The sequence below is a fragment of the Polypterus senegalus genome, chromosome 1, assembly GCF_016835505.1.
Source record: "Polypterus senegalus isolate Bchr_013 chromosome 1, ASM1683550v1, whole genome shotgun sequence".
Lineage (NCBI taxonomy): Eukaryota > Metazoa > Chordata > Cladistia > Polypteriformes > Polypteridae > Polypterus > Polypterus senegalus.
The window spans coordinates 41,166,532-41,193,071 of record NC_053154.1 but is presented as its reverse complement, the minus strand read 5'-3'; the positions used below and the strand labels follow the sequence as shown (position 1 = coordinate 41,193,071).

The following is a 26,540-nucleotide window of genomic DNA, read 5'->3' as shown; positions in this document are numbered from 1 at the left end:
TACTCTCTCAGGTGGGTCCCTTGGACCAACTCATACACCTTGTGTCAACTTATACAACCGACATTATAAAATACCAGAAATAATACAGTAAAATCAAGTCCCGACATATACGGGAGTATATACAGTACATTTCTTTATGGGTGTCCATTATTCATCAAATATGCATAACCTATACTGCAGCATCCTGGTATTAAATGGTCCGGCAGTCAATGTGTTGATGTGTTATTAATAAATCAAAAGCGGAAAGTTTAATTTAGAGAGTCTCTAATGTTGGGTAACCTTCGTCCTTCATTTATTATCCTTCATTGAACCAAGACACCGGACTGCACAGCCATGAAGCAGGCTCAGCCTTCACGCTGACCTGGAGCCATCTTTGAGTAATTTGTCTCCTGCTTTTAAACTGAATTCAAATGCAACTGAATACTTTTTGTAAATGTGAAGTATTAAAGGGACATTTTTATTTCGTATCAAATCACACTACTGTTTTTGCAATAAGAATATAGTAGGACTCTGCTCATCTGAGGTGATATGGACCAATGCTATCTTGAATAACTGAAAACTCGGATAAAATGGATAACCATGGCCATTTTGGATCAAAAATTACAGATACAAAAGATTTTGCCAATTTAAATATTAAGAGTGTCACTTTTAAGGCTCTTTTCATACTTTAGTGAATATAATGTTCCTTGCTCTCTCCTCTGCAATGTTCCTCAGTCGCCCCAGCAGGTGTAGTGTCTTCTTGATGCTCGATATGTAAAAGTGACGTTTTGATTGCATTCAGCCCGTCCATTTGAGAAATCCTGTGTGCGATCCTCATGGTCATAACACACAAAATTCCTAAGTGAATGAAACAATAAAGCATGTTTACGCAGTAAACACTGGTGACGCAATGACAATGGCCGAGAGGTGAGCAAGTCACACACACATAGTCCCACAGTCCCTCGGTACAGCCAAGGTTAAAAATACAGTAGTCACAGCAAAGCCTTTATGAATTATAAAAAAATAAATGCTGTATTACAATTAGAGATTCATCTTGGATGATGCCAGGCCTTGGTTAATGGGGGCTCAGATGATTGAGGTTCTACTGCAACTCATTAAAAAAAGAATATAGCATATTTAAGTCCAGAGGTTGTACACCATGAAAAAAAGCGGAGCCCCCCAGCCTGGAGATATCACACCTTATTTGATTGCATACTGTGTGAGCCAATAGTCTTCTATATGAATAATAAGGTCTGCTATTGTCCCAAAACATGCTGTGGCCCTGCTGTCAGCAGAACTGGAGCATTGGGTTTATATATTAGTGGGAGGCCATGACAGGTGGTACAACGTTCTCTCTAAAAAAAAGAACCGCTGCTCAGTTACATGTAATTGTGGGGCCATCACGGTGGCCATCTTTGATCGGAAGAGCATTTTGGACTTTCTGCTCATTCAGGAGGGTTGAATAACCATTGCAAGGTCAGTTATTTCATTAAACAACATATCGTTTTCTAGATAATGATGTACCGGTATTTTGCAAAAAATGATGACTTTTTTGGACTTAAATCATGGGACACTTACCCTATGGCCTGTGTGTGGATCCCAAAGCCTCAGTGCAGAACTGGTGCTGCCCTTTGGATGAGACATTTAACTGAGGTCCTGACTCTCTGAGGTCCCTGGACATCTTTCAAAAAGTGTAGGGTGCACCCAGACGGCCTTGCCCATTCTAGCCCCCTGGCTCTTTCTTAGTGGTTAACTATTTCTCTCACCACTTCACCACCTAACACTTAACGTGTGGCGAGTGTACTGGTGCAAGAATGGCTGCCGTCGCATCATCCAGCTCGGTGCTGCACATTAGCGGTTATTGAAGTGGCTCCACACTGTCTATGTAAAGTGAGTAGGTTAGTAAAGCGCTATATAAATCTAATTAATTAACATTTCTGATCTTGTATAAGCTAAAAAAAACTGGAAAATGAAAGAGCCCAGGGGTTATAAGGATGGAAGCTGTTGTACTAAACAGACTGCAGCAGATATCTGCAGCTCTGACTAAACCCTCCAGACTCGGATGCAACGACTGCAAACGCGGCTACAACTCTCAACTGCGGCTTTCTTGTCACGTCGCCATCTCCATATGTTCAACACAAAACTCTCCCATTTTCACATTTATTGGATTTCTTTTTCATCTCATTCCTGGTTTCATCTGCACGCCTCGCTCTGAGTCACTGTTTCAGTTCTGCATTTTAAACCTGCCGTCTGCTTTACTTCCAGAAAGTGGCCGGGTTTGCATTTCCTCTGCACGACACGCTGATTTTATTTCACCATGGATATCTACTCGCCAGCAGACTGCTGCTCCAGGAGCTTATAGTGGAAATTAAGCTCGGCACTTTTCCCTCGGGTTCTCATACAGATTTTCCTCATTCTATCTAGTGATATTTATTTTTATACATTTGCCTTCTGAATTTATTATTTATTTGTCAAACTATATAAAGCACACAACAAGTGAACCTGAAAAATCGACCTTAGGTACAGCTGCACAGGAAACGATTACACCAGATCTGGGATGTTCACAAAAAAAGGGGGATCTTTGGCCAGGAGTGGGCATTCTCACATCTCCATGGAAAGGCCCCCGTGTTGCTATAGTGACAGCCCATGGGAGTTTATGTCACACTTTAGTTTCTCAGGCAACCAGGCCACAGGGAGGGACACTAGGTGATGCCTGTACAAACAGAAAGACCTTTATCCAAATATGAAAAGGCACACTGTACTGGAACATTGTGATCTGATCCCCGTGGGGGATTAGACAGGACTTCTGATACTCGTGTCTGCTGGTGCTCCTTTCCCAGTGACTCAGCAGCTCTGCTTGTCGACAAGCCGTCAGGCTGAATTCAGCACCCCACCAATAATTGAAAAGGGTCACAATTCACACAGACGTTAAAACTTTATGCAGGAAGGAACGCACAGTAAGGCTTGTTAAAGCATCTCAAATAATAATTTACACTCAGTTTTGGGATAATCATTTTTCTGATACATTTATATATATATATATATATATATATATATATAGATAAGAGAGATTGCTTAATTTATAAACTGATTTCAAGCCATTGACAAATGGGTACAAAACATAAAATAAGAAAAGTCCTTGGAAAAGCAAGAACAGGTGTCATACAATGGCAGGTAACACGGCCTGGTGAGGCGGCTTCCCGACTCCAGAGATCCATGACAGTGCAGACACACTGAGCGTTTCACTTCTCACTTTAGGCTTGCTGGGCTTAAAAGACGTTTATATCCTCATTAGCGACAGTAAAACACAAACATCAATGGGATAGCCCGTATCACGCCCCAAGAATAAGAAAAAGGCGCTCCACTAGCTTGTACAGTACCAAAGAGGAGGACTGAAGCAAACGCTGGCGGAGACGGGGCCATCAAACCTGTGTGCAGCGTCCCCAGGCCAGACGAGTGACAACGTTCACACTGAAACCAGTTAGTTAGAACGATAAATTTGCACTTCCTACCAAGCCACCTGTCCAAGAATCCTGTAGCCTCCTTGTTATGGAGAGAGGCAGACAGATCATCTCTTGAACACACACACAGCTTCACAAAACAGAACTTTCATTTTAATTTTTGTAACTTTTTCGTTTTTGACATCCCAAGATCTAAATGCCTACAGGAAGTGATGCACTTCAATAGAGTGATGCTATTCAGTCATTTAAGCAAACTGTAATAACCGGCCAGCCATATTTTTGGAACATTCATCACCAGAAGCAATGGTTACCGTCCTACTCTGAAGTTTCATTGATAAGCGAAATTAATGATGTTAGCAGAGTGTCCTGCTAGCTCACGGTAAAGGTATCAGATGAACACACACAGCTGGCAGCTTTTCCACTATATTTTGGCAAAACGATAGATAGATAAAAAAAAAAAACAAAAGTGCAAGTCTCAATATCTTCGACTTCACAATTACAATCTTTTTTATAGCAGGGCTGTACAGAAACATACACAAGGGGAACATCTTGCTGGCTATTCTTACGGTACTGGTCTTCGGTTCAAACACATTCACTGACGGTGCTGCCTGTGACATCTCAAATGGTTTTCAGAAGTTTACACTGTTGACTACAATTACAGCCTTCATTTTTCAGCACAGTTACAGATGAAAAACAAAAGCACACTGTGCAAAGACGGCAATGGAACAAAACGGCAGTTGAATCGATTTCTTTCAAGATCAGAACAGGAGACAGGCAGTATCTCTGCAGGCTCATTACAGCCTGATCAGTTTGATAGTATCTCGCCTGCTGGTGACAAAACCAAAGGCAGCATAACCCAAATAAACCCTGAGTAATTGTAAAAGTAAGAACTGACCCAGAATGCCAGTCTGTGATGTACTAGCAGACTGGGCGACACTGTTGTACAAACTCGGCCGATGGTGAGCCGAGGGAGGGTGCGAGTCTATTGCTTGGTCTTCTGACAAAACAATACGACGATGACTAAAATTACAAATAAATTCTTTTTTTTTTTATATACTGCTTATTGTTATTTTCTGTGAGTGATGAGAAAAAAAATCTACGGTATAATATAATTTTTATATAAAAGTTTAAAAAGACATAATAAAAATATCCATACCGACATTTTAAGAAAGTGGCAAATACCGCACATTACCACTGAAATCAGCCTCAACCAAATTTAACTTGAAACTGATTCAAATGGCATTCTGAAATTGAACAAGCGAGAAGTGGACGGCCATGGCGTTTCCTAGTTGCCCTGCTAATCAGGGTCATGGTCTTTAAGTGAACTTGCATTTGTAACTCTTGTAGCAATGGCTGGGCTATGATTAGTGTTTGACAGTATGGTGAAGTGTTACCCATAAAACCACATCACATTGATGAACAGGGCAGTTTGGTTGAGACAGTCCCACTAAGAGTAACTGAATGCTCAGTGAAGAGCTGAGCTGAGGCTAATCTGGTCGGGATTCTGCAGTGGTTTTTGGCGGACTCTCTTGACTGTGTATCTTGTTGGCGTGGCTGACCCACTGACTTGTATTCTTCAATCACTGGCTCTCTTCGCTGTCCTTTGTCAGTGGCGATCTTAGCTCTTGCTTTTCTTCCGATTCACTTGAGGAATCTTCAGCAGGGTAAACTACCACACAGAATTTCTGTCCAATGTATGTCAGATTGTCTGCAAGGGAACGGAGAGACAAAGATGTTAGTAAAGCTGATGTCACATGGCATGACTTCTGTTTGGAAGGGGATATCAAAGTTGACGACTGCAGTTGCTGATCTCTCCGTCTGAAGATTACACAACTAGAAAATGTTGGGGATGTCAAATTACATAACTAGGCGATGATTTTCCAGCACAGTTTCTTATTTGTTATTTTTTCTGAAAGAGTCAGCGCCCATGCAAAGGGTTCACTGGTATTTTTTTTTCCATTTTATCGTGGTACATAAAACACAAGAACTCAGACTGACAAGTCTCTCTTCTATTTGAAAAGTCCAAAATACAGGTGTCCCTTATTCCTGGTCACTCCATTGTACGCATTGCACTTCTAGGTGGGCACTAACTGGCACACAATGAGCCCACCGCGAATACTTAAAACCGAATCAAACCTGCTTGGTTTGTCAGGTTTAGACACTGACTAGTTGGATTGAGTCACTGAGTATGTTCCACAACAAGACTGGCAATCACGGGAGCGGGCTGCGACTGTCCAAGAGTGTCAAAGATTATTAAATAACGTTTACAGCTGAAAAATCCCTGGAAAAAATTGTGTAATATGATAAAGAATGTAGAACATAGAGAATGGAGAGTGAAGAGAAAACAGAATGTAGAGAACACACACTGTCCAGATGTGTGCAAATACTGAAGTAACAGAAAAAAACACATCGATTTTATACATTTGTTAACCAGTCTCCATCACAAAATATTAAGATGTTCTCTAAAAAAGAAGGCTGCAGGAGGCTCTTGACTTGCATTTGCCTTCTTCATCTCAGATTTCTATCTATTCCATGGAATAAAAAAATGTTCACAGTTACGACCAAAACTCCAGAAATATAAGGCTTTTGTTTAAACCATTTAGTTTTAATGATGCTTGCTACTCCAAGTTTGATATATTAAACTGCAAATTTCAATTATGTCAGAACTACATCTTGGCCCTTGATGCACAGAAACATTGACAACGCTGCACTGTTGCTACTTGACTAGGTGACCTGCATGTTAAAACACATAAGCAATCAAGACAGGAGGCGCAGCAGTGGCATACATGAATCAGTCAGCGTTTGTGTTATCAAGTGGTATAAGGTAGGGTGTTGGGTATTGTTACGGTTTGAACTTGATTTTATTGAGGCACACTCATACAATGGTTAATCCTGTCACCTCCAGTTTCAAAGTTCTTGGCTGTCTGTGTGTACATTCCCCCATTATCACTGTATGTTTTATATACGGACCCCCATATTCTACCCACACCTAAAAGTTACGCCCAACAAGTTGCTCCCTTCAAACTGTCTCAGTATGTTGATAAGTGTGTCCTACAAAGTGTACTCCTCCTCCAATCAAGGATTTGTACTTCACTGTGCCAGATGTCGCCATCATAGGCTTCTTTGAATGGAATAATTAACATCAAAAAGGCAGATGTTACCTCCCTACGTGGTGTTTGCATCCTCCGGGTGCTCCGGTTTCCTCCCACAGTCCAAACACATGCAGGTTAAGTACATTGACGATCCTAAATTGTCTCTAGTGTGTGCTTGGTGTGTGGGTGTGTGTGTGCCCTGCAGTGGGCTGGCACCCTGACCGGGGTTTGCTCCTGCCTTGCCACCCGTGTTGGCTGGGACTGGCTCCAGCAGACCCCCTGTAATCCTGTGTTAAGATGTAGCGGGTTGGATAATGACTGACTGACAGACAGACATCAAAAATGGATAATTACATGGAAAACAGTTTGCAGAAAATGTCCATAATTAGAACATTCAGAAACAAATCTTAACTTAAAATATTTTGCTGTTTTGTTGTTCAGGAATGGAGAGTGATCATCACATGTATTCATAACCAAACAGAAAACAGGTTAATGTTCAAACTACGAGACACACAGAACAAGGCAAACACTTAATGTCAATGTATAAATAGGAGTGCATGGCACCTAACTAGTGGTCCTCAAAATGTGCAAGGTGGAGTCAAGTAGGGCTGGTGCCTTTGCTTTCAGATATGTTCCCTACTGGTGCCAACCCTTACATTATATCAAACTGGTCATATTTAACTGGACACATGACAAAAGAAATGCTGCTTTGTGTGTATCTAACTGAACACGATGTTAATAAAAGGCAGATATTAGCCACAAAGTAAAAAAAACATCAATTGCTTCCACAGACCAAATCTTTTAACTACTGCTTTCCAGTCAGTAACTTAACTAAACTGGGTATTAGAACATTAGAACGAGAACAGGCCATTCAGCCCAACAAAGCTTGCCAGTCCTATCCACTTATTTCTTCCAAGAAAACACCAAGTCGAGTTTTGAAAGTCCCTAACATCTTACTGTCTACCACACTACTTGGTAGCTTACTCCAAGTGTCTATCGTTCTTTGTGTAAAGAAAAACTTCCTAATGTTTGTCCGAAATTTACTCTTAACAAGTTTCCAACTGTGTCCCCATGTTCTTGATGAACTCATTTTAAAATACAAGTCTCGATCCACTGGACTAATTCCCTTCATAATTTTAAACACTTCAGTGATGTCACCTCTTAATCTTCTTTTGCTTAAACTGTAAAGGCTCAGCTCTTTTAATCTTTCCTCATAAGTCATCCCCTGTAGCCCTGGAATCAGCCTAGTCGCTCTTCTCTGGACCTTTTCTAGCGCTGCTATGTCCTTTTTGTAGCCTGGAGACCAAAACTGTACGCAGTACTCCAGATGAGGCCTCACCAGTGCATTATAAAGGTTGAGCAGAACCTCCTTGGACTTGTACCCCACACATCAAGGCGCTATATAACCTAACATTCTGTTTGCCTTCTTAATGGCTTCTGAACACTGTCTGGAAGTCGATAGCTTAAAGTCCACTATGACTGCTAAATCCTTCTCATAAGGTGTACTCTTGATTTTCCGAACGCTCATTGTGTATTCAAACCTAACAGTTTTACTTCATATGTGTAATACTTTACATTTACTGACATTAAAAATTTCATCTGCCACAAATCTGCCCAAGCCTGTATGCTATCCAAGTCCTTCTGTAGTGATATAACGGATTATCAGCTAATCCACCTGTCTTGGTATCATCTGCAAACTTAAACAAACAAGATTGTTACTTAAATTCCTATCTAAATCATTTAATAGCAGGGGCCCTAGCACTGACCCCTGTGGATCACCACTCTTAACATCAGCCAATTCTGATGAGGTTCCTCGCACCATCACCCTCTGCTTCCTGTGTGCCTTATCAAATGCTTTCTGAAAGTCCAGATAAATAATATCATATGCTCCACTTTGATCGTATCCTTTTCTTGCCTCCTCATAGAATTCCAGCATGTTAGTAAAACACGACCTCCCTCTTTTGAACCCATGCTGATTGTTCAGAATAACTCCTGTCCTTGCCATGTGTTGCTCAATCTTATCCTTAATAATTCCTTCCATTAATTTTCCTGTGATGCTTGTTAAGCTTACTGGCCTATAGTTGCTTGGATCTGCCCTGTCACCCTTTTTATATAATGGGATGATATTTGCCATTTTCTAGTCCTTTGGAATCTCTCCAGTGTGCAGTGACTTCCTAAAAATATGTGTCAATGGTTTATATATGTACTCACTAGCCTCCTTAAGAACATGAGGATAAATATTATTTGGGCCTGGTGATTTGTTTTATTTCATCTTATTTAATCTGAGCAGCACTCCCTCTACAATTTCCAAATCTCTCAGTACCTCCTTAGTAGTCGCGTTTACCTCTGGGAGGTTATACACCTCAGAAAAATTTAAGTTTAGGGCATCCTGTATTTCTCTGTATCTTTTAATTCCCCTTTACTATTCCTGATGAACTTGACCTCCTCCTTGACTGTTCTTTTACTACTAAAATACTGAAAGAATCTCTTAGGGTCTTCTTTCGCCTTATCTGCTATATTCCTCTCCGACTGTCTTTTAGCCTCCCTGATATCCTTCTTAATGGTTGCCCTCATGTTCTCATATGCTCTACGATTCTCTTTGCAGTCATTAGTCTTATATGCCTTATACAGCAGTTTTTCCTTTGCAACTTCTTTTTTAAATCTTTATTAATCCATCATGGAGTTTTTTTAGTTTCCTATTACTTCCAAATTTAGGTATGTATCTGTCCTGCATTACATGTAAAACATTTTTAAACCTGTTCCACTGCTCCTCGACTGTCTCCACATTTAAAAGCTTATCCCAGTCTATCCTACTTAGACTTTGTGCATCTGCTCAAAATTAGCCCTACTAAAGTTCAACTTAACAATTTTAGTCTTTGCATCTGTACTCTTACAAAATACTGAGAATTGTATTACATTATGGTCACTTGACCCTAGTGGTTCAATCACCTCTACACCCTCAATTCTATCCTGATTATTACAGAATACTAAATTCAGACAGGCTTCACCCCTTGTTGGTGCTTTAACATGCTGTGTTAAAAATCAGTCGCTGATTACTTCTAAAACTCCTGCTCTTGTGCTCCTCCATCTGTAAGGTTATCCCAGTTAATATTTGGATAATTAAAGTCCCCATGACTATAATATCCCCTGTAAACTTGCCTTTTGATATTACTAAAAAGACGTATGATGAAATTACTGTCTGAATTGGGTGGTCTATAACACACTCCTAAAATAAGACCTTTTTCCCTAATATTGTCCTCACTAAGATGTGGCTCATCATCCAACTGAAGAGGACTTACATTTAAATTCTGTTTGGCATAAACAGCAACCCCACCTCCTTTTCTGTTCTGTCTATCCTTCCTAAAAATGTGTATCCCTATGTTACACTCATCCCCATCTTTGTTATTTAGCCAGGTTTCCGTTATTGCTATAATATCATAATTATGCTCTGCTACATACAACTCCAACTCACTTACCTTATTTTTGATACTTCTAGCATTAAGGCAAGCTATTTTTAATGTGTTAATCCTTCTACATTTATGTTTGCTTAAAATTTACATTACTATGCATTTTTATTTCTACACCATTGTTTGTTCTTCCATGTATAGATCTAAACCTGGCCTGTCCTAAACTCCCTGCCCCCCCATTCCCTAGTTTAAACAATCCTCGACTAGCCTACACATACACCTCCCAATACATTGGTGCCCTCCGTTCAGATGTAACCGTCACGGCAGAACAGGTCCCATCTGTTCCAAAAGGAGTCCCAATGCCCCATAAACCTATACCCTTCTACCCTGCACCAAGATTTGAGCCACGCATTAAGCCTTCTAATCTCCTCAATCTTACCTGGACTGGCGCTGGCACAGGCAGAACTTCGGAGAAGACTACCTTGTCAGTTCTGCTCCTCAGCTTGGTACCTAACTCTTTGAATTTGGATCGCAGAACTGACAGACTACCCTTATGTATGTCATTTGTTCCAACGTGGACAATGACAACTGGATCCACCCCCACTCTGGCCAAGAGCCTATCCACCCTTCCAGGGAGGTCTCCCACCTGTGCTCCCGGAAGGCAACACACTGTGCGAGACTCTCTCTCTCTGGAGCACACCTGCGCTTCAATCCCCCTAATGATTGAGTCCCCAACTATCACTACCTCTCTCTTTTTGGGAACTGGTTTTGAGGTGGCCCGTTGGGGCTCCTCATCCCTGCCTACCACCTCAGAATTATCAGAGTCACCGTCCAGCTCTGCAAGGACATGATAATGGTTTGACTCTTCTAATTCTGGGGTTGATGCCCCCGGACAGTGTGCACCCTTTACCTTACGCCTTGTGACCGTGACCCACCTATTCCTACCTGTCTGGTCTGGAATCTCTCCCGCGCCACCTTGGGGGTGCACACTCTCTCTAAAGGACACCTGGGCCAAGTCCGCCAATTGTCTATTACAACGCAGGTCAGCCAACTCCTCCTCCAGTTCAGCGACCCTGAGCTCGAGGTGCTGGATCAGCTGGCATCTCTTGCAGATGTAGCCCTCATAGACAACTGGCTCTTCCAAACCATCATCTAAAAAGTCCAACATCCAACAGGACTTGCATTGCACTGGCCTCATTATTAAAATTTGATTTGGGATTACTAAGCTGCCTTAACTTAAGTTCTTCTTCTTTCAGCTGCTCCTTAACTTAAAACTGATTGGCCTCTCTGACACAAAGCAAGTGCAACTTTGTTTTATGTATCTATAGGACTTTTTGTTTTTTTTTTGTAAAAGTAGCTGTAAACCGAGATTGAATCCGCTCAGCTGCCATTTGAAGTGGTAACAGTATAAGGTGCATTTAATAATGAATAATCTGCCTTTTGCTGTTAATGATGTGAATATGAATAAGAAAAAAGTAGAATGTGATAGCTGATATATTATGAGCATATAGCTGATATATTATGAGCACACTAGCATATCTTGAACCATTTTCTACCAATGGGTCAAAGTGTACATACATTAATGTCACATGAATTGCTTGTGTTTGGAATAATTAGGCGTATTTATAAAAGAACAACCAGGGTTTACCGGTTTGCAAATGGATATCTGATGAAATGTATTTAATATTTTTGTGCAGTTATTTTTTCTTATGAATGTTGCAGCCTGAAGTCTATTATCAACAGGAAAAACACAATCAATTTCATCCTATGAAATGTTTGCACAGGTATAAATAACAAAAATATAAAAATGGAACAACAGCTGCAAGTGCTGTTATTCAATTTGTCACTATGATCAGTTAACACTAACCGATCTCCTTCACAATTATCCTCACTTCAAATCTAAGAGAAGAAATGGAGTAAGTACGAGGATTTTCTTTGAGCCAATAAAATGCAATATCAGAGAAAAATCAATCACTTTACTGCAGCGGCTGATGTTAGAACATCCCGAATTGATTGCACATTTGGCTAAAGACAGCAAGTGAACCATTCTGTTACAGAATGAATATAACAGAAATTGAAAAAAAGAATAGACACATTTATGACCACTTACCTATAAAGGTATTAAAACATGCTGGTTTGTTTTGCCAGTGTACACCAAGGAAGTAAACTGGAACACCAGTTAACATTATAGCAAGTCCAATTCCACAGACTACAGGTTCCGACCACAGGCTAAACACCAGTAAGAAGGCCCAGAACAGGAGGTATATCACAGGGAAGATGAGGTTGACCTACACAAAAAGAAAGCCAGCGGATATTGTTAAAAAGGAACATAACAAAAAAAAACAAGGATATCATGCAATCCCATCAAACTCAGCTGGTCCAGAGGGAATCAAACTCTCGATTATTTCTTACAGTAGATCTTAAAAATAGCAGGAAAATAAACTGTTGGCTTGAAACCCAAGTTACTCTTTGTGTAATGTCATATTATTCCATTTTAAATCGGGTAATTCAAAACACTCCCAGACTTAACATACACCATGTGCACATTATTTTGACACAGTTCAGGTATTACTCAACTCTGGTCAATACTCTAAGCTAACACGATGAGTGGCACTAGCAAGAAGTGGAGGAAGATGGCTTGTCGAAATATCTAATTATGAGTATATGTGCGACTTATTTGTTGGCAACTGAACTGAATACATATATGTGTGGCAAAATAAACTTTAAATATTAAAAAAAATAAAAATGATATATCCCAAAACTGCACTAAATACAAACACTCATTACAGCTCTAAAAAATGTGATGCTGTCAGTTCTAACAGTTTTCGCCCTCCAAGAGCTTTACCTCGCTTCATGTCCCAACTCTTGCATGTGTGTTTGTTCACGTCAACCTCTCACTGCCTATTAGGGCTTCATGTCAGGTTATTTTGCTTGTTTCATCGGGTGGGCTACCTTTCAAAGACTGTATTTCACATTCCCAAACATTGCTTTGAACTTTATGTCTGCATCCATCTACTACATTAGGGTGGAATGCAATCCCACACCTCTTGCAATTTTTCCACTTAATATACTGTATGTAATGTACTAATTGAAACATATTTGAAGGTGAACAGCATGAAACTGGTGCAAACCAATCCTAAAGAGTGTGAATATCAAATTTTGTCAGTCCAAATCGGATCCACACTCCAGGGTAGTTTCCAGCAGCCACAAACCTCTCTCATCACACAAACTTAATCAGGAACAAATCTACGGATGTAACTGAAAACATCTTTGATTTGACTCTACAGAATCCAGATATGTTGTCCGAGTGGTATGAAAATTCTAAATATATAGAAAATGAAAATATAAGGAAAGGAAAATGCCATAACAATCTGTTCTTTTTACCAGGCCAGAGTCTTCGGGCCTATTAGGCTAGAGCTCATTAACTGGCGGGAAGACACACTGGATTGGGCACCAGTCAGTGTATCACTGTGAGGTGGGGATCCATAGGAAGAAAAAAAAAAAAAAACAAGCACACAGAAAGAACAATTATCAAGCATAGCATTGGTTTCAAACTCTGGACACTGGACCCGTGAGGCAGCAGCGCTAAACACTGTGCCATCATGCTACCCCATAAAGGGTAATACTAAAAACATAACCAATAAGCAACTGATACCGATGAAGCTTAAGAATGGTAACCACTGCCTTTCTGCATACTTTGATGTTTTCAGGTACTTTAAAGAATATCAATCGTATTTCATAATATTGTACACATAACAGCATATGTTTTTGATGATGTTGTCATTTGCCTTGTTTTATTAAGTGTAAAATAATATGATCTTTTTAGATCAGGGGTCTCCAACTCCAGTCCTGGAGAGCTACTGTGGCTGCAAGTTTTCATTATGCCCCCTTTCTTAGTGACCAGTTTTTGCTGCTAATTAGCTCTTTGCCTTAATTTTAATTGATGCACAACTTAAGACTCAGGCCTCTTAATTATTTCTTTTTTCCTTAATTAGAAATCAAACAATATTAAGACACAAAATGAAGCAACACAAACAACAACAACCTGCGTCCATCACACAATAACTGAAAATAAAAAAAAGGTGAAGGCCTCAGTAATGTTGATCTGCTCAGGTCCACAAAACATTTTAACAGTGCTCTTAAAAAAGAAAATCAACAGTAAAATGAGTGTCATGGAATTAAATAATGGGTTTAATTAGCAACGAGAATTGGCTTCAAGTTAAGAAACTAAATGAAGTTGGAGTTTTGAGGCCCGAACTTAGTTGGTCATCTGTTGGCTCAGTTCTCATCAAATTTATGTTTAGATGCCGTTTAAGGAAAAACGAGTCAATTCAGCAGTCAGAGTCTCAAGAAAAGTCAACTAAAATAGTTAATTAGCAGCAAAAACTGGTCACTAATTAAGAAAAGAGTTAGAATGAAAACCTGCAGCCACAGTAGTGCTCCAGGTTTCGAGCTGGAGACCCCGTTTTAGATTGTACAGTAAGAAAAATGTGGTCATGCTGTTGCAAAAGAAAGAATACTTTGGAAACAAAAATATGGTAAGCTAAAGTTATATAAACTAGATCAAATTTTATAGTACAATTATTAAAATGTTTGAAGCCTTTATCCAAAGTGACTTGTTGAGTTGGGATACACTATAATTGCTTACATATAGTGTTTTAAAAATGCTCATAATCACCCAACCTGTTAGACAGGAACTGAACCAGCAACCTTGTGTTTTAAAGTACAGTTCTTTAGCAACTACAGTGTAATGTCTGTGTGATTAAAAGTTAGGAATCAGAGACTCACCTTGATTGGTCGAGGCAGGTCTGGCTGCTTCCAGCGCAGCACAATCTGCCCGGCAACAGTAACACCATAGAACAGGTAGTTGATGAAACCAACATAGTTGATAAGAGTGTACATGTCACTTGTGACCAGCATCAGGAGAGTGGAGATACACTGGAAAGGAAACATATGAAGCCAGTTAAGATTCTCCCCTATCTGAGCAGTCAAGTCAACCAACATCTAAAAAGAGGTGCACATCACACAAATATCTTCATTTAAGTGACAATAGCAGACATTCTTCTTCATTACCACAAGGAATACAGACTGTTCTCAAGCTAGAGAAAGCATATGTGTATTCTTATATTCATCTCCATTTGTCAATGAGACAATACGCTAGGAGGACATTTCAACCAGCATAAACATCATAAATTTAATATAAAAAATCTGAACTAGACACTCTTGACACAAATGGAAAAGGAAAACACTGTAATGGAACACACAGGCTTTTGCCAACCAAAATAAAAGGAAGCACAGAACACCGACCCCCATTCCAAAAATCTTCCAGTTAATATTGCTCAAAGATACTGACAAAAAGGACAAACAAGGCAGCAAATTTAATGCCTGAACACAACAGGCTGGACAGACGCTGCACAGATGGATATTTTGAAATAACAGGACAGGAAGAAACTCCTTGACACAAGTACAGTGGGACAGACAAACAAATCACCACTTACAGTAAACAGTAGAGCTGGGATTGGTGTACAGCGCTTGATGTGGATCATAGCCAAGAGTCTTGGCAGATGACCCTCTCTTGCTCCAGCAAAGAAAAGCCTGTGGGGCAGAATGGTGTGAATGGCAGTTTGAAAAATGAGATTTGATCAGCATAATGTGGAAACTCATAATTACCTGGAAGAGGTGAAGAGTGAACCATTAACACCTCCAAAGGTGGACAAGGCAACAGAGATGGGCATTATCCAGGACATTACACCAAGAAGCTTCTCTCCAAATGTCTGTAATGAAAGAGAAAGATACACAGAGCCTTTAAATGGCACATTTGCAAATGAACAGAAGGTGACAGATTAGCATTTCAAAAAAGTGCTTTGTCTGTGAATCAATACATTCACTGGAAGGTCCATCACAAAACTGCACAGAAATAAAAATGAAAGTTTTTCTTCATTTGCTATATTTTTCTTATCTGTCCACTTCAAAGCACTGTTGTACTCACCACTGCCACCGCATTGGAGTCCAGCAGTTCCTGAGGTGTCATTGCAGTCACATATGCAATATTGGCAAAGACATATACAAATGTGACTAAGGGAATGGAGATGTAAATGGCACGGGGAAGATTTCTGTATACAGAAGTGGAAAAATTAGGAGCTTCAGAATACATCGAATATACTGATCAGTCAATAAAATACAAAACATTCTTGTTAATAAATTGAGCTTTCTGTTCAGCTGTAAAAACAGACTTACTTGTGGGGTTCAACCAATTCTTCTGTGACATAGTTGAGGAAATTCCAGCCACCGTAAGCAAAAGACCCTTGCAGAAATGCTAATGCAACCAGGCCGATATCTGGTTCCTTGAAGCTTTCAAATGCATTTGATGGCTCCAACCAATAGTAATGTCCTAAAAGGAAGCCAAAATAACAGATTCATTTTCTGCAACTATGTTCACTAAACAATGAGTATTTCTGGTTCCAAAATGAGTTTTCAACAGCCTTACATCTTTAAATTCCTAGAAAACAAAAAAATACATCTTTAGGAAGGCACCACACTGACTCATCTTTAGATTACTGAGAAGCCAGAGGTCAAGGTGCCAGTCAGACTAAGGTGAACCAGAATGAATATGTGACAGTTCTCTTTGGGATGTAGCTTAAAAATATCTGATATTCTTAGCAAAACGTCAAGTCAAAAATGCTTATTTATTTACTGAGCAAATTAAAAAGACTAATATAAGGCGATTGAAGCAAGGCATATTAACTTTAATGCAGACTGAAGATTATAAAACCACTAATACATGAATAAAATGTCTTGATTTAAAAAGGTGTATTACATTAAAAGAGTGAATCCATGTGAATCAAGTGCTGCACAATGAATTAATCATTGAGCTGTTTAAGAATTTCCCATTTTACAGCCCTGTCTACCCAATCTAGCATTATGGAACATATTTATTAGCGCAATTTCTACTCCACTCACCTTTGCAGATCTGTACAATGCCCATTATAATGATGAGGCCCAAAGCTAGCAGTTTACCAGCTGTAAATACATCTTGAACACGAGTTGCCCACCGAACACTGGAACAATTAACCCAGGTGAGTAAAACTGTAAGAGGGAAAAAAAAGGGCACAAAACAAGATTTTTTTTAATCAATATGAATATTTCAATTTAATATTCTCTGCCGGTACTTTTTCAGTCTATGCATATGTGAAGGTATAAGAGCCATTTGTTACTGCTTAGAATAGCAATTCATTCATCTAAGGTACTGACTGAACGTCACTCGAGACATGGCAAAAGGCTGGATCAATAGGAGATGGATGCACTGCTTCATTATCAAACAGCAAGAAAAATGCTCTGCCAGATCATGGACATTTCTTGTTTTGTATTTATTAGCTTTCAGGGTACAATACGTGCACAAGCAAAACTTGTAATGATAGTTTCAAGCAATTATATGCTTTCTTTATAACAATGAATGGAATTCTCTCCAAAGGAATAAATTACAATGTTGGCAACAATTAATTTTGATAGAGGTACTTTGATATTACATACTGCTAAATATTTCTTAACTAAAAAAAATCCAAGAAATCATAATACAGAAAAATGACATTTGTAAGTAGACTTATTCTGAAATAATTACACAGAGAATAACTCAAACAAATGAAAATAAAATACAATGGCAAGTGCAACTGTGTGCTTTGAAAAATAATCCACAGAGCTCCATACTTAATCCCTACCTGACAAAAAGAGCAACATGAACAGAGAAATGGGTCTTCATTTAGGATAAAACAGCAAGGAAAATACAAAGTTTGAACGGAGGCCTGCTAGAATTAGGATTATATCAATAAAATCTTGCCAAGTTTCAAGTTTTTAAAAAAAATTCTTAACAGATCCTTGTAAAGAGAATCAGATTTTTTCCAATTTTATGTAATATAGAACATCACTTCCCACAGAATTATAGAGGGTGGACTGGGATTTTTCCAGCTGAGCTAAATAAACCATTGTGCAAGCATTGTGGCATAAGACATTAAAATTAATATTCTTTTATCCCATCTAGTATGACTGCAAACACTGCCACTAAGGTGTCAGGAGTGACTTTAAATCCACAACTATCTGAGAGACATACACATTTTTGTGTAGGACATTCTAAAAACATGCGACGAGTGATGCATGTGCTTCACTGAACGGTTGGATCTTCCCCTACGTACATTTTATACACTTTCAGACAAGATACATATGAACAATGAACAATTTGTAATTGAATTATAGTATGGTTGGTGCATACTGAATTAGAATGTATTTTATGAATGACTTTTCTGAGATTTCAATTGAGATATCCCTTTCTCATCATTCCAAGTGTTTCATGAATGGGTTAATTTCCTTGAAATATTTTATATACCCTGGAGATGCTGTCAGAAACATTGTCCACAATAGCCAGTATCACAGATTGTAAGCAACCAATTTGTATATAAAAGAAAAAAAAGTGGAAGATTAAATTAAGAACATAATCATTTAAAGGATGCATTTATATCAAATGTTCCAGAATCTCTAAAAGTCACAATCTGGGGCATCCTTCATACACTGAATACAGAAGATGGATGAAACAGGTGATCATCATGTGTAGGAACAATAGATAAGAGCCCCTCTGTCTTAAAATGTTTCCTACACTCGTTCCAGACTTTACTGAATGTTGGACTGGTAAATCAATGCTTAATTTTGTTGACTGGAGGACAGTGCAGAGCATGCAAAGATTTAGAAAAGAATTTCCTTTCCATCGCAATCCAAAAAGGCATTAATATGTAGACCTCTAACAACTTCCAGTGTTTTATTGTAAAAATGTTTGCTGCCCAATAATGAAATTGAAAATTAGGTTGTGTCATGCCATGTTACGCTTCAAATGTCTGTTGAGACACGTTTTCAATGTGTAGCCATTTTGAGGCTATAATTTAGTCTAACTTCTTACAGAGGATAAGTTTGGTATTTTTTAGTATGTATGTTTTTATTATATAATAGTAACAATAACAGCAGCAAACTACTGAAAACGGTAAACGTGGGGAAAACCTGGGATTGAACCCTCAACCTCTCGATTATGAGACAGCAGTTCTTACCTCTGAACCAGCCAAGTGGACATGTCTACTTCGTCTCAACTGATATTTGGGCTTCAGTTTTTACACACTGACTGCAATACTTAAGTTGAACAATTTCTTTGTCTTCTGTTACATTCCTGAATAAAAGCACACTTGTTTTGTTATACCTTTTGTGAAAGTGCTTCTTTGATATTTGGACTTCAGTCTTCACACATTATATACACTTCACGTCAACATTTTGTCATTATTACTATAACATGAAAAATGTTTCTGTTTTAGTTATGTGTTCAGCATTTCTTGCCTCGCATTTCCAGTCATCCTTTATTTACAGATATCATTGCAGACAATGAACACACATGAAATGTATGTATTCCAAATAACGATATATTACTTACCCTCTACAATTCCAGACACCCAACTCCCTGATAAAGAGACTTCAGCTATCTCGGTGAGGGATGGGTGTGCAGGCCGCTTGCTGAATGTGCTGATTGACACCGTTGCACAACAAAGGCACTGATGACGAGGTGCGATGGAATTAAAGGTGGACCAGCATTACAAATATTTTTGTAGGCTTCAGGGATTCTACTGTTACATTGGCTAAATCTCACAATATTGGTGTTTTTTGTTCAAAAATTAAATGTATAAACTATTTTACAATACAATACTAAACAACTATCTTGGCTTGAAAAATGGACGTATTTTGCAGGTTTTGAAGTGTTTCCTTTATGCTCTGCAGCCTCCATTTTAAAAATATTTTTTTTAATTTATTGAAAATGCTTAACTTTAGAATACAATTTTGCATGACAAATGCATATATACAATGTTTGTGAAGAAATAAGTTCAACTTGAAAAATGCCAAACTTCTTTAAAGAAGGACTTGCTAATTTATATATGGATGTTCCGACAGCGGTATAAGAGCTTTTTAGCAGGATACCCATTTTGATAATATTAAGATATTGCACAATATCATCTGTGTAAAGAGGTATTTTCTATTCAAGCCCTTATAATAATAATTCTTTACATTTATATATTGCTTTTCTCACTACTCAAAGCACGTCAGTGAGTGGGGAGCCACTTCAACCACCACTAATGTGTAGAACCCACCTGGATGATGCAACGGCAGCCATTTTTGTGCCAGTATGCTCACCACACATTAGGTATTAGGTTGTGATGTGGTGAATGAGACAATTAGAGACAGGGGATGATTAGGGGGCCAGATGGGCAATTTAGACAGGACAGATAGACATGGATATATACTCTACTTTTTATGAAAGATGCCCAGGAATCTTTTATTACCACAGAGAGTCAGGACCTCAGGTTTATGTCTCATCTGTAGGACGACTCCATTTTTTTGTACAGCACAGTGTCCCCATCACTGTGCTGGTGCATTGAGATCCACATTCAGACCATAAAGTCACTAACACCTCTTCCAGCAGCAACCCAAGCTTTTCCTTGATGGTCTACCATCCAAGTACTGGCCAGGCCTGAACATGCTTAGCTTCAATGTGAATGTTCTGAAGTACATGTGGTATTTTATCTTGCTTCTGGAGGTAAATGGCTAGTGTTTCAATAGGAATCACACAAATACTGCCGATAATAGATACCCTTGGTTGCTTCCATTTTTTATTTTGAATTCATCCCGAGTTCACATTATTAATATGGACTGAGACTTCTGCAATAGCATAATGTAATTTAATCCACGTAGATATATTGGGGCCAAACCCAAATTTGCAAGTACAACAGAAAGACATCCCCATTAAGCTCTATCAAAGGCTTTTTTCTATATCCAAAGATAGCAAAACCTCTGTAGATTCAGATCGGGCAATTGAGCGTTTGTCTAATAAACCCAAATTGGTCTTTTGATACTTTAGAGGGAAGCACTTTTTTCTATTCTTATAATACTATTTTTAATAAAGCACAGAAATCTAATAAAAGCCTTGGACAGTACAGCATACAGCCATCTGTTATCAAATATGCTTCATCAAGTTAAGCATCATAGGAGCCAAAAAGTTAAAACAGCAGCATGAAGTGCAAAACATAAACGAGCACTGGACGAGGTTACAGTCAACTGAAGGACACACACATGCACAAATATGGAGCAAAATTAGAGGAATCAGTTAACCTAACATATCTTTTGGGATATTGAATGAAACGAGAATACCCAGAGAATGGTATGGGGAAAAAGTATAATAATGCACGACACTATACCACTAATTAGCTGCTTCACCCTGATGCCACATCTATGTAACACATGCAGAGCTTAACAGTGTGCTCCTCTTCATCATCCTCCTCTCAGATTAACTCAATGTTATGAAACAGAAACAAAAAAGATGCATGAAGGAAATTCAATTTTAACATATAGTTGAAAACCAGAATACTAGTTTGTCAATTGGCACTCTAGTGCACCACCTCACTCAGGATAGGATTATAGTGAGGCGTTTAAAACCTTAACAAATGCCATAACTGCCCGAGAAACAGAATGACTGGTACATTTGCCAGGATGTTTCCGCAATCTAAAGAAGCTACACAATCATGATGGGACAAAGGCCTGCCTGGCAGAAGCAGGCACACAACACCACACACATTTACAAATGAGCAATTTAGTAACCTAAATGAATCACATTTATAGCATGACCAACAACTGGGGAAGAATTATGCTGCAGAGGTACACTGATTGGAAGTGGGTGCTTCTCAATGTATGAATGCTCATTTTATTTTATAACTGGCATCTCTTATGTAAAACAGTGAACCAAGTGAATGTGTGGTGCTGTGATGTATAAATTATAAACCAAAAAACAACATAAGAAGGTGTATACTGCGCGATAGGACATACTGTATACACCAGCTGATTACGTTGAACGAGTCTCTCTCGGTGAATGCAACACACCACACTGTTGAGCAGAATGATCTGACAAATACACATAAGTAATAATTATTTTTTAGCAAACCTTTTTAACCATGGAGACTTTCAAGATTGATGGATTGATAATTAGGACACAGCAAACAGTCACCACAGCTCCCAGCTGTCAGTTGTGGAAGAATAATTTTAGGGTAACGTAGCTTAAAGAAATAGCATAAAGGCTTAAATGTCAGAAACCTGTTCAGGCACACCAGGAAACCAGATAAAGGTCAAGTGAACCACAAAATGCACACCGAAATATAAGAATTGGTTTAGGAAAAATACTGAGATGATCATGTAAAGAACGCACCAGAAGAAAGGTTGATGTAATATACAATATGTACTGAAGGATGACTAAGAGATGACTAAGAAATCAGATGTCCTATAAACAACGAAAATGGACAATTGTTATATGCACAGAAATTTCAAGGTTGGTGGCACAACTCAAAGGTATAAGAAGAACCATAATATGATATAATAGACTTTTACTTTATATAAATCATTTGGGTGTAAACCAATGAACCAACCAGAGTAAATGTATGCATTGATTGAGACTGTATGTAAATTCAACAGTCTATACAATAAACCTCTATTCTTTGTTTCTCTGATTATTCAGACCAGGCTGTAACAGACTGCTCCCTCTAAGGCATTATGCAGAGGCGTAATTAAAAGATACAGTGAACAGCTTTTCTCCTGTCTGATAACTGATTTGTCCTGTTTGGGGACGTTTCTTTCTTTAATAAGATGTTAAATTTCTACCATACAGTGCCTACAACACTGTGTTTGAAAGAACCTGAAAGCATTAACACAGCAATCAAAACTTAACAAGAATATTGCAAAGAAGATATTGTGTAGGTAATTTAACATACACCCTGACAGACTGCCATGTGTTACACCAGCAGGCATGCCATTTAAGAAGACTACTAAAGACAAGGACCAGGAGAACAACTATCAGTATACAACCAAAGCCAAGAATCGCAAGACAAAGTTAAAGTCAGTTGGACTGCAGAGAGATCAAAAACCAGAGAAACAAAACAAAAGAAAATTTGCAAAAAGGTTTGAAGGTTTTAGGAATCCTTGTAGTCAGATTGGAAAGCAAACCAAAAGGATGACTTTTATCCCTTTGCATCGGGATTGACAGGACAAAACTTCTCTAAGGTTACACCACTCTGGGACGGATGGTCCTAACAATGGGAACAAACAATAGCACTGTGAGCATAGCGGCAATATAACAGCACAAATCAAAACTATAAAAATATAGTTTAAAAAGAAATGAACCCAATGGATTCCTTAGGATGTAAAATCTCCCAACAGAAGCAAATGATGTTCAAAAATCCCTGACACCTTGGATACTTCCCATTACCAACTTTTGAACTTGCTGCTAAACATTTGCAGCACAATGACATGTGAACCATCTGCAAGACAGATCTGTAACTTTGGTGTAAAATATTGGCTCTAAAGGCTGGAGAGTCTGGACATGTTGAAAAGTGAGGCTGAGCACGTATCCCAGCCACCGGTCCTTCATACCCAGATGAAACCCAAATTCCTTCCATGGTTTGCCAAGTTTCAATTTAAAGCATTTAGTTTAGCTAATTGCAGCTATTGTCAACAGAAGGTGCACTGCAGTTTAGAGAGGTTACTTTATAATAGGCTTTCACAATTAAAGAGTAACTTTATAGTGCGTTTATGTTTACACGTCGTATATTGACCTTTGGACACTCTCTGCCTTCTGTCCCGCTATATGCGAATCGGTCCATTAAATACATTAATGTACATTATTAATACATGGTCTGTCAACCAGACATTTCATTTCAGACGTTTCTCAACCTTAAATGTATAAAACTGTATTATAACTTAAAATATTGAATTTTGCTGCTGTGAAATATCTTTAAAACATTTTAGTGGTTCTGTCCACTCACATTGCAATGGTAGATATAGATTAGCTGATCTTTGCTGGGGATGCTTTTTAAACCTTAAATGCCATAACTGCAGACTGACTTGTACAACTGCCAGGTTCTTTCCATAATCTTCACAACACCACACACACATTTTACAAACAAGCAATTTTGGAACCTAAAAGAATCACATTTGTCTTTCGAATCTGGGTGTTAAAAGGACCACATAGGAAACCTAACCTGCTAAAAATGGGAAGACGTTAACTGAACATTAAACCCAAGAGGCAAACTCCATTAAACAATGTTACAATGTCAGGGGTCTTTTGATAGCACAAGAATAATATAAAAGGTAACATCAACAAGCAAACTAAAAAAGTCAAAATGGTCTTCTTCTCATTACTAAATGAACATTCCTTGAGGAAAAAAAGGAGTTCTGAACAGCACTGATGATGAAGAAACCAAGTCAGTCAAGTTTTAAAAGTGGTCAACAGGGAGGGTTTTAGGCTTTAAGCAAAGTAAACAGCAGGAACAGATAAGACCCGATTAGATTTCGGGGGGGAAAAAAGGAGCTAATCAGGCTAACTGCTCAGTTGCAGTCAAACAAAGCTCTTGTCAGCAACAAGTCATGCACGGTCAGTACATTTTTCTGTGATCTAATTAGCAGTAGCAGAACACACATTGAGGAACAACAACTGGCAGAGCTATGGAGTGCATTCAAATAAATCAAGAATAACTTGGACCCGATGTTTATTGAACGTGTTCTCTCTTCACCTCCAGTCATGGCAAAGTGATCACTGCACTGCAGTTAGGCAGACAGCAGATGATGTTTACCAGAAAGATTTCTGAAAATAGAACTGGGTTTTATTTCCTTGAAAAAGAGGGGGGCTGCTATAGCACCAAGAGGTGTAGTGTCTTAACTTGTTTACAGCAATTACGTAAGACTGAATCTTGAAATAAGAAACTGCCACCAAGAAGACAGCCATCAGATCAAATGTAAATGTCAAGTAGGGCCAGACGAGAGAGCATAAGGGTTGAAAACATGAAACACTCACTAAAACCCTGATAAATGGACTTACACCCATCCTTCACCAGGCCACACAGGTTTGAATTGTCCCCTACAAGCAGACCTTTATGCTTCTATTTTCCATTATCAAGGAAAGAACATGTGGATACCTGATCAATCAATCAATCAACATTTATTTATATAGCACATTTTCATACAAAAAAATGTAGCTCAAAGTGCTTTACAAAATGAAGAATAGAAAAATAGAAGACACAATAAAAAATAAACATAAGTCAACATTAATTAACATCGAATAAGTAAGGTCCGATGGCCAGGGTGGACAGAAAAAACAAAAAAAAATTCCAAAGGCTGGAGAAAAAAATAAAATCTGTAGGGATTCCAGACCAAGAGACCACCCAGTCCCCTCTGATGTGACTGTGAAGTAGCTACAATGTGATATAAGAAGAGACTGGAAGAAAGAAAGCAGCAAAAATAATAAATAATACCTGCCTGTTCATAAACAGCAAATGAGTTTTCTGGGCAGTCAAAGGAACAAACTGCCTGACTTAATCGTAATTTTATAAATGCACCAATACAAATATGCACATGGCCATTTTTATTTTTGTCTTCGCTTTCTAATAATATGTAAAGAATGAAGTGAATCATAAAACTAAACAAGAAGAGTAAATGAGGCAGAACAGTTTATTAGCCAGACAATGATAAACTTTATATCCATCACATGCGCATCCCGAGTGAGAGCAAAGTAATTGAACCTAGTGTGATGTGAGAATTTCAAGCTCTGCCAGTGCCGGGCTTACGATTTAATACTACTGCAATTCAGGCCATCTACTTGAAACTAATGTTTTAAATTTTACTTAATTACAAAAAAAAAAGAATAAAAATAGTGCCAGGAGTAAACAGTCTGTAAAGAAACTCAATTATGTGAAAACTAAGAAGTGGAAGCCTTTCATCGTCTTTGTGAAATGGAACCAAACCCCCCAAAGTAAAGCAAGCAGAGAGCCAAAAATCACTGTGCACTTTGGTATGTGGATGCTAATGGGTGCATTGTGTGCTTTGCTGGTTAACCATTTGCTTTTTGATTTACTTTGGTTAATTGCATTGTTTATGATAATTGCTTAGCTGCAGCGGGAGCAGATGTGGTTACAATGTTTAGAATTGTAAAACCAGTGAGGCATGAATTCCTGCTCTCAGAGGTGTGAAAAGCCCACCACTACTAGTTTATCCTCTCTAACTAAGCTTACGTTTTTAATGTGGTGCTGTAACTTCGATTTGTTTTTTTTTTCTTCACAGATGCTGTCCTTTTTTTCGATAAAGCAAGATTAAAGACTTTCATTTAGTTATATTACTCAAAAAACAATGCAATTTGTGATCTCATTGGCATTCACAAACAAAAGGAAACCTAGAAACAATAAATGAAAACGTAACACTACCATACACTAATATCAGGGCACATTTGAAATTGATTTTGCAAAAATTCACTCATTTCCATTTAAATGATATATTTTTGATAGTGCACTTTAGTTTATTTATTTAGTTAGTGGATGGTGGCACATTTCTTCGCAGCATGGTTACAATGCTCTAAAGACTTTGTTGTGACTGCGTCGGTTTTTCTCTGTGTACCACTTCCCAAAGACCTTCTTATAAGGTTAACTGGAATTTTATTAAGTGTTGGTTCATATCTAGTGCTCACTGACAGGATAGCCTATGACCCCCAAGTC

At 38.5% G+C, this 26,540-nt stretch overlaps 1 protein-coding gene across 1 annotated transcript in view; it reads right to left on the bottom strand.

Annotated features, from left to right (window-relative positions):
* Positions 1-436: 436 nt before the first annotated feature.
* The window catches only part of slc7a8b (solute carrier family 7 member 8b), a 71,744-nt gene continuing 45,640 nt past the window's right edge, over positions 437-26,540 (bottom strand). Inside the window, exons 4-11 of the mRNA XM_039747834.1 lie at positions 16,900-17,025; positions 16,177-16,330; positions 15,929-16,052; positions 15,610-15,713; positions 15,438-15,534; positions 14,728-14,877; positions 12,050-12,227; positions 437-5,148 (exon numbers count right to left, since the gene is read on the bottom strand). Coding sequence (XP_039603768.1) covers positions 5,021-5,148; positions 12,050-12,227; positions 14,728-14,877; positions 15,438-15,534; positions 15,610-15,713; positions 15,929-16,052; positions 16,177-16,330; positions 16,900-17,025 — 1,061 coding nt within the window. The 3' untranslated portion in view covers positions 437-5,020. The remainder of the gene's footprint in view (positions 5,149-12,049; positions 12,228-14,727; positions 14,878-15,437; positions 15,535-15,609; positions 15,714-15,928; positions 16,053-16,176; positions 16,331-16,899; positions 17,026-26,540) is intronic.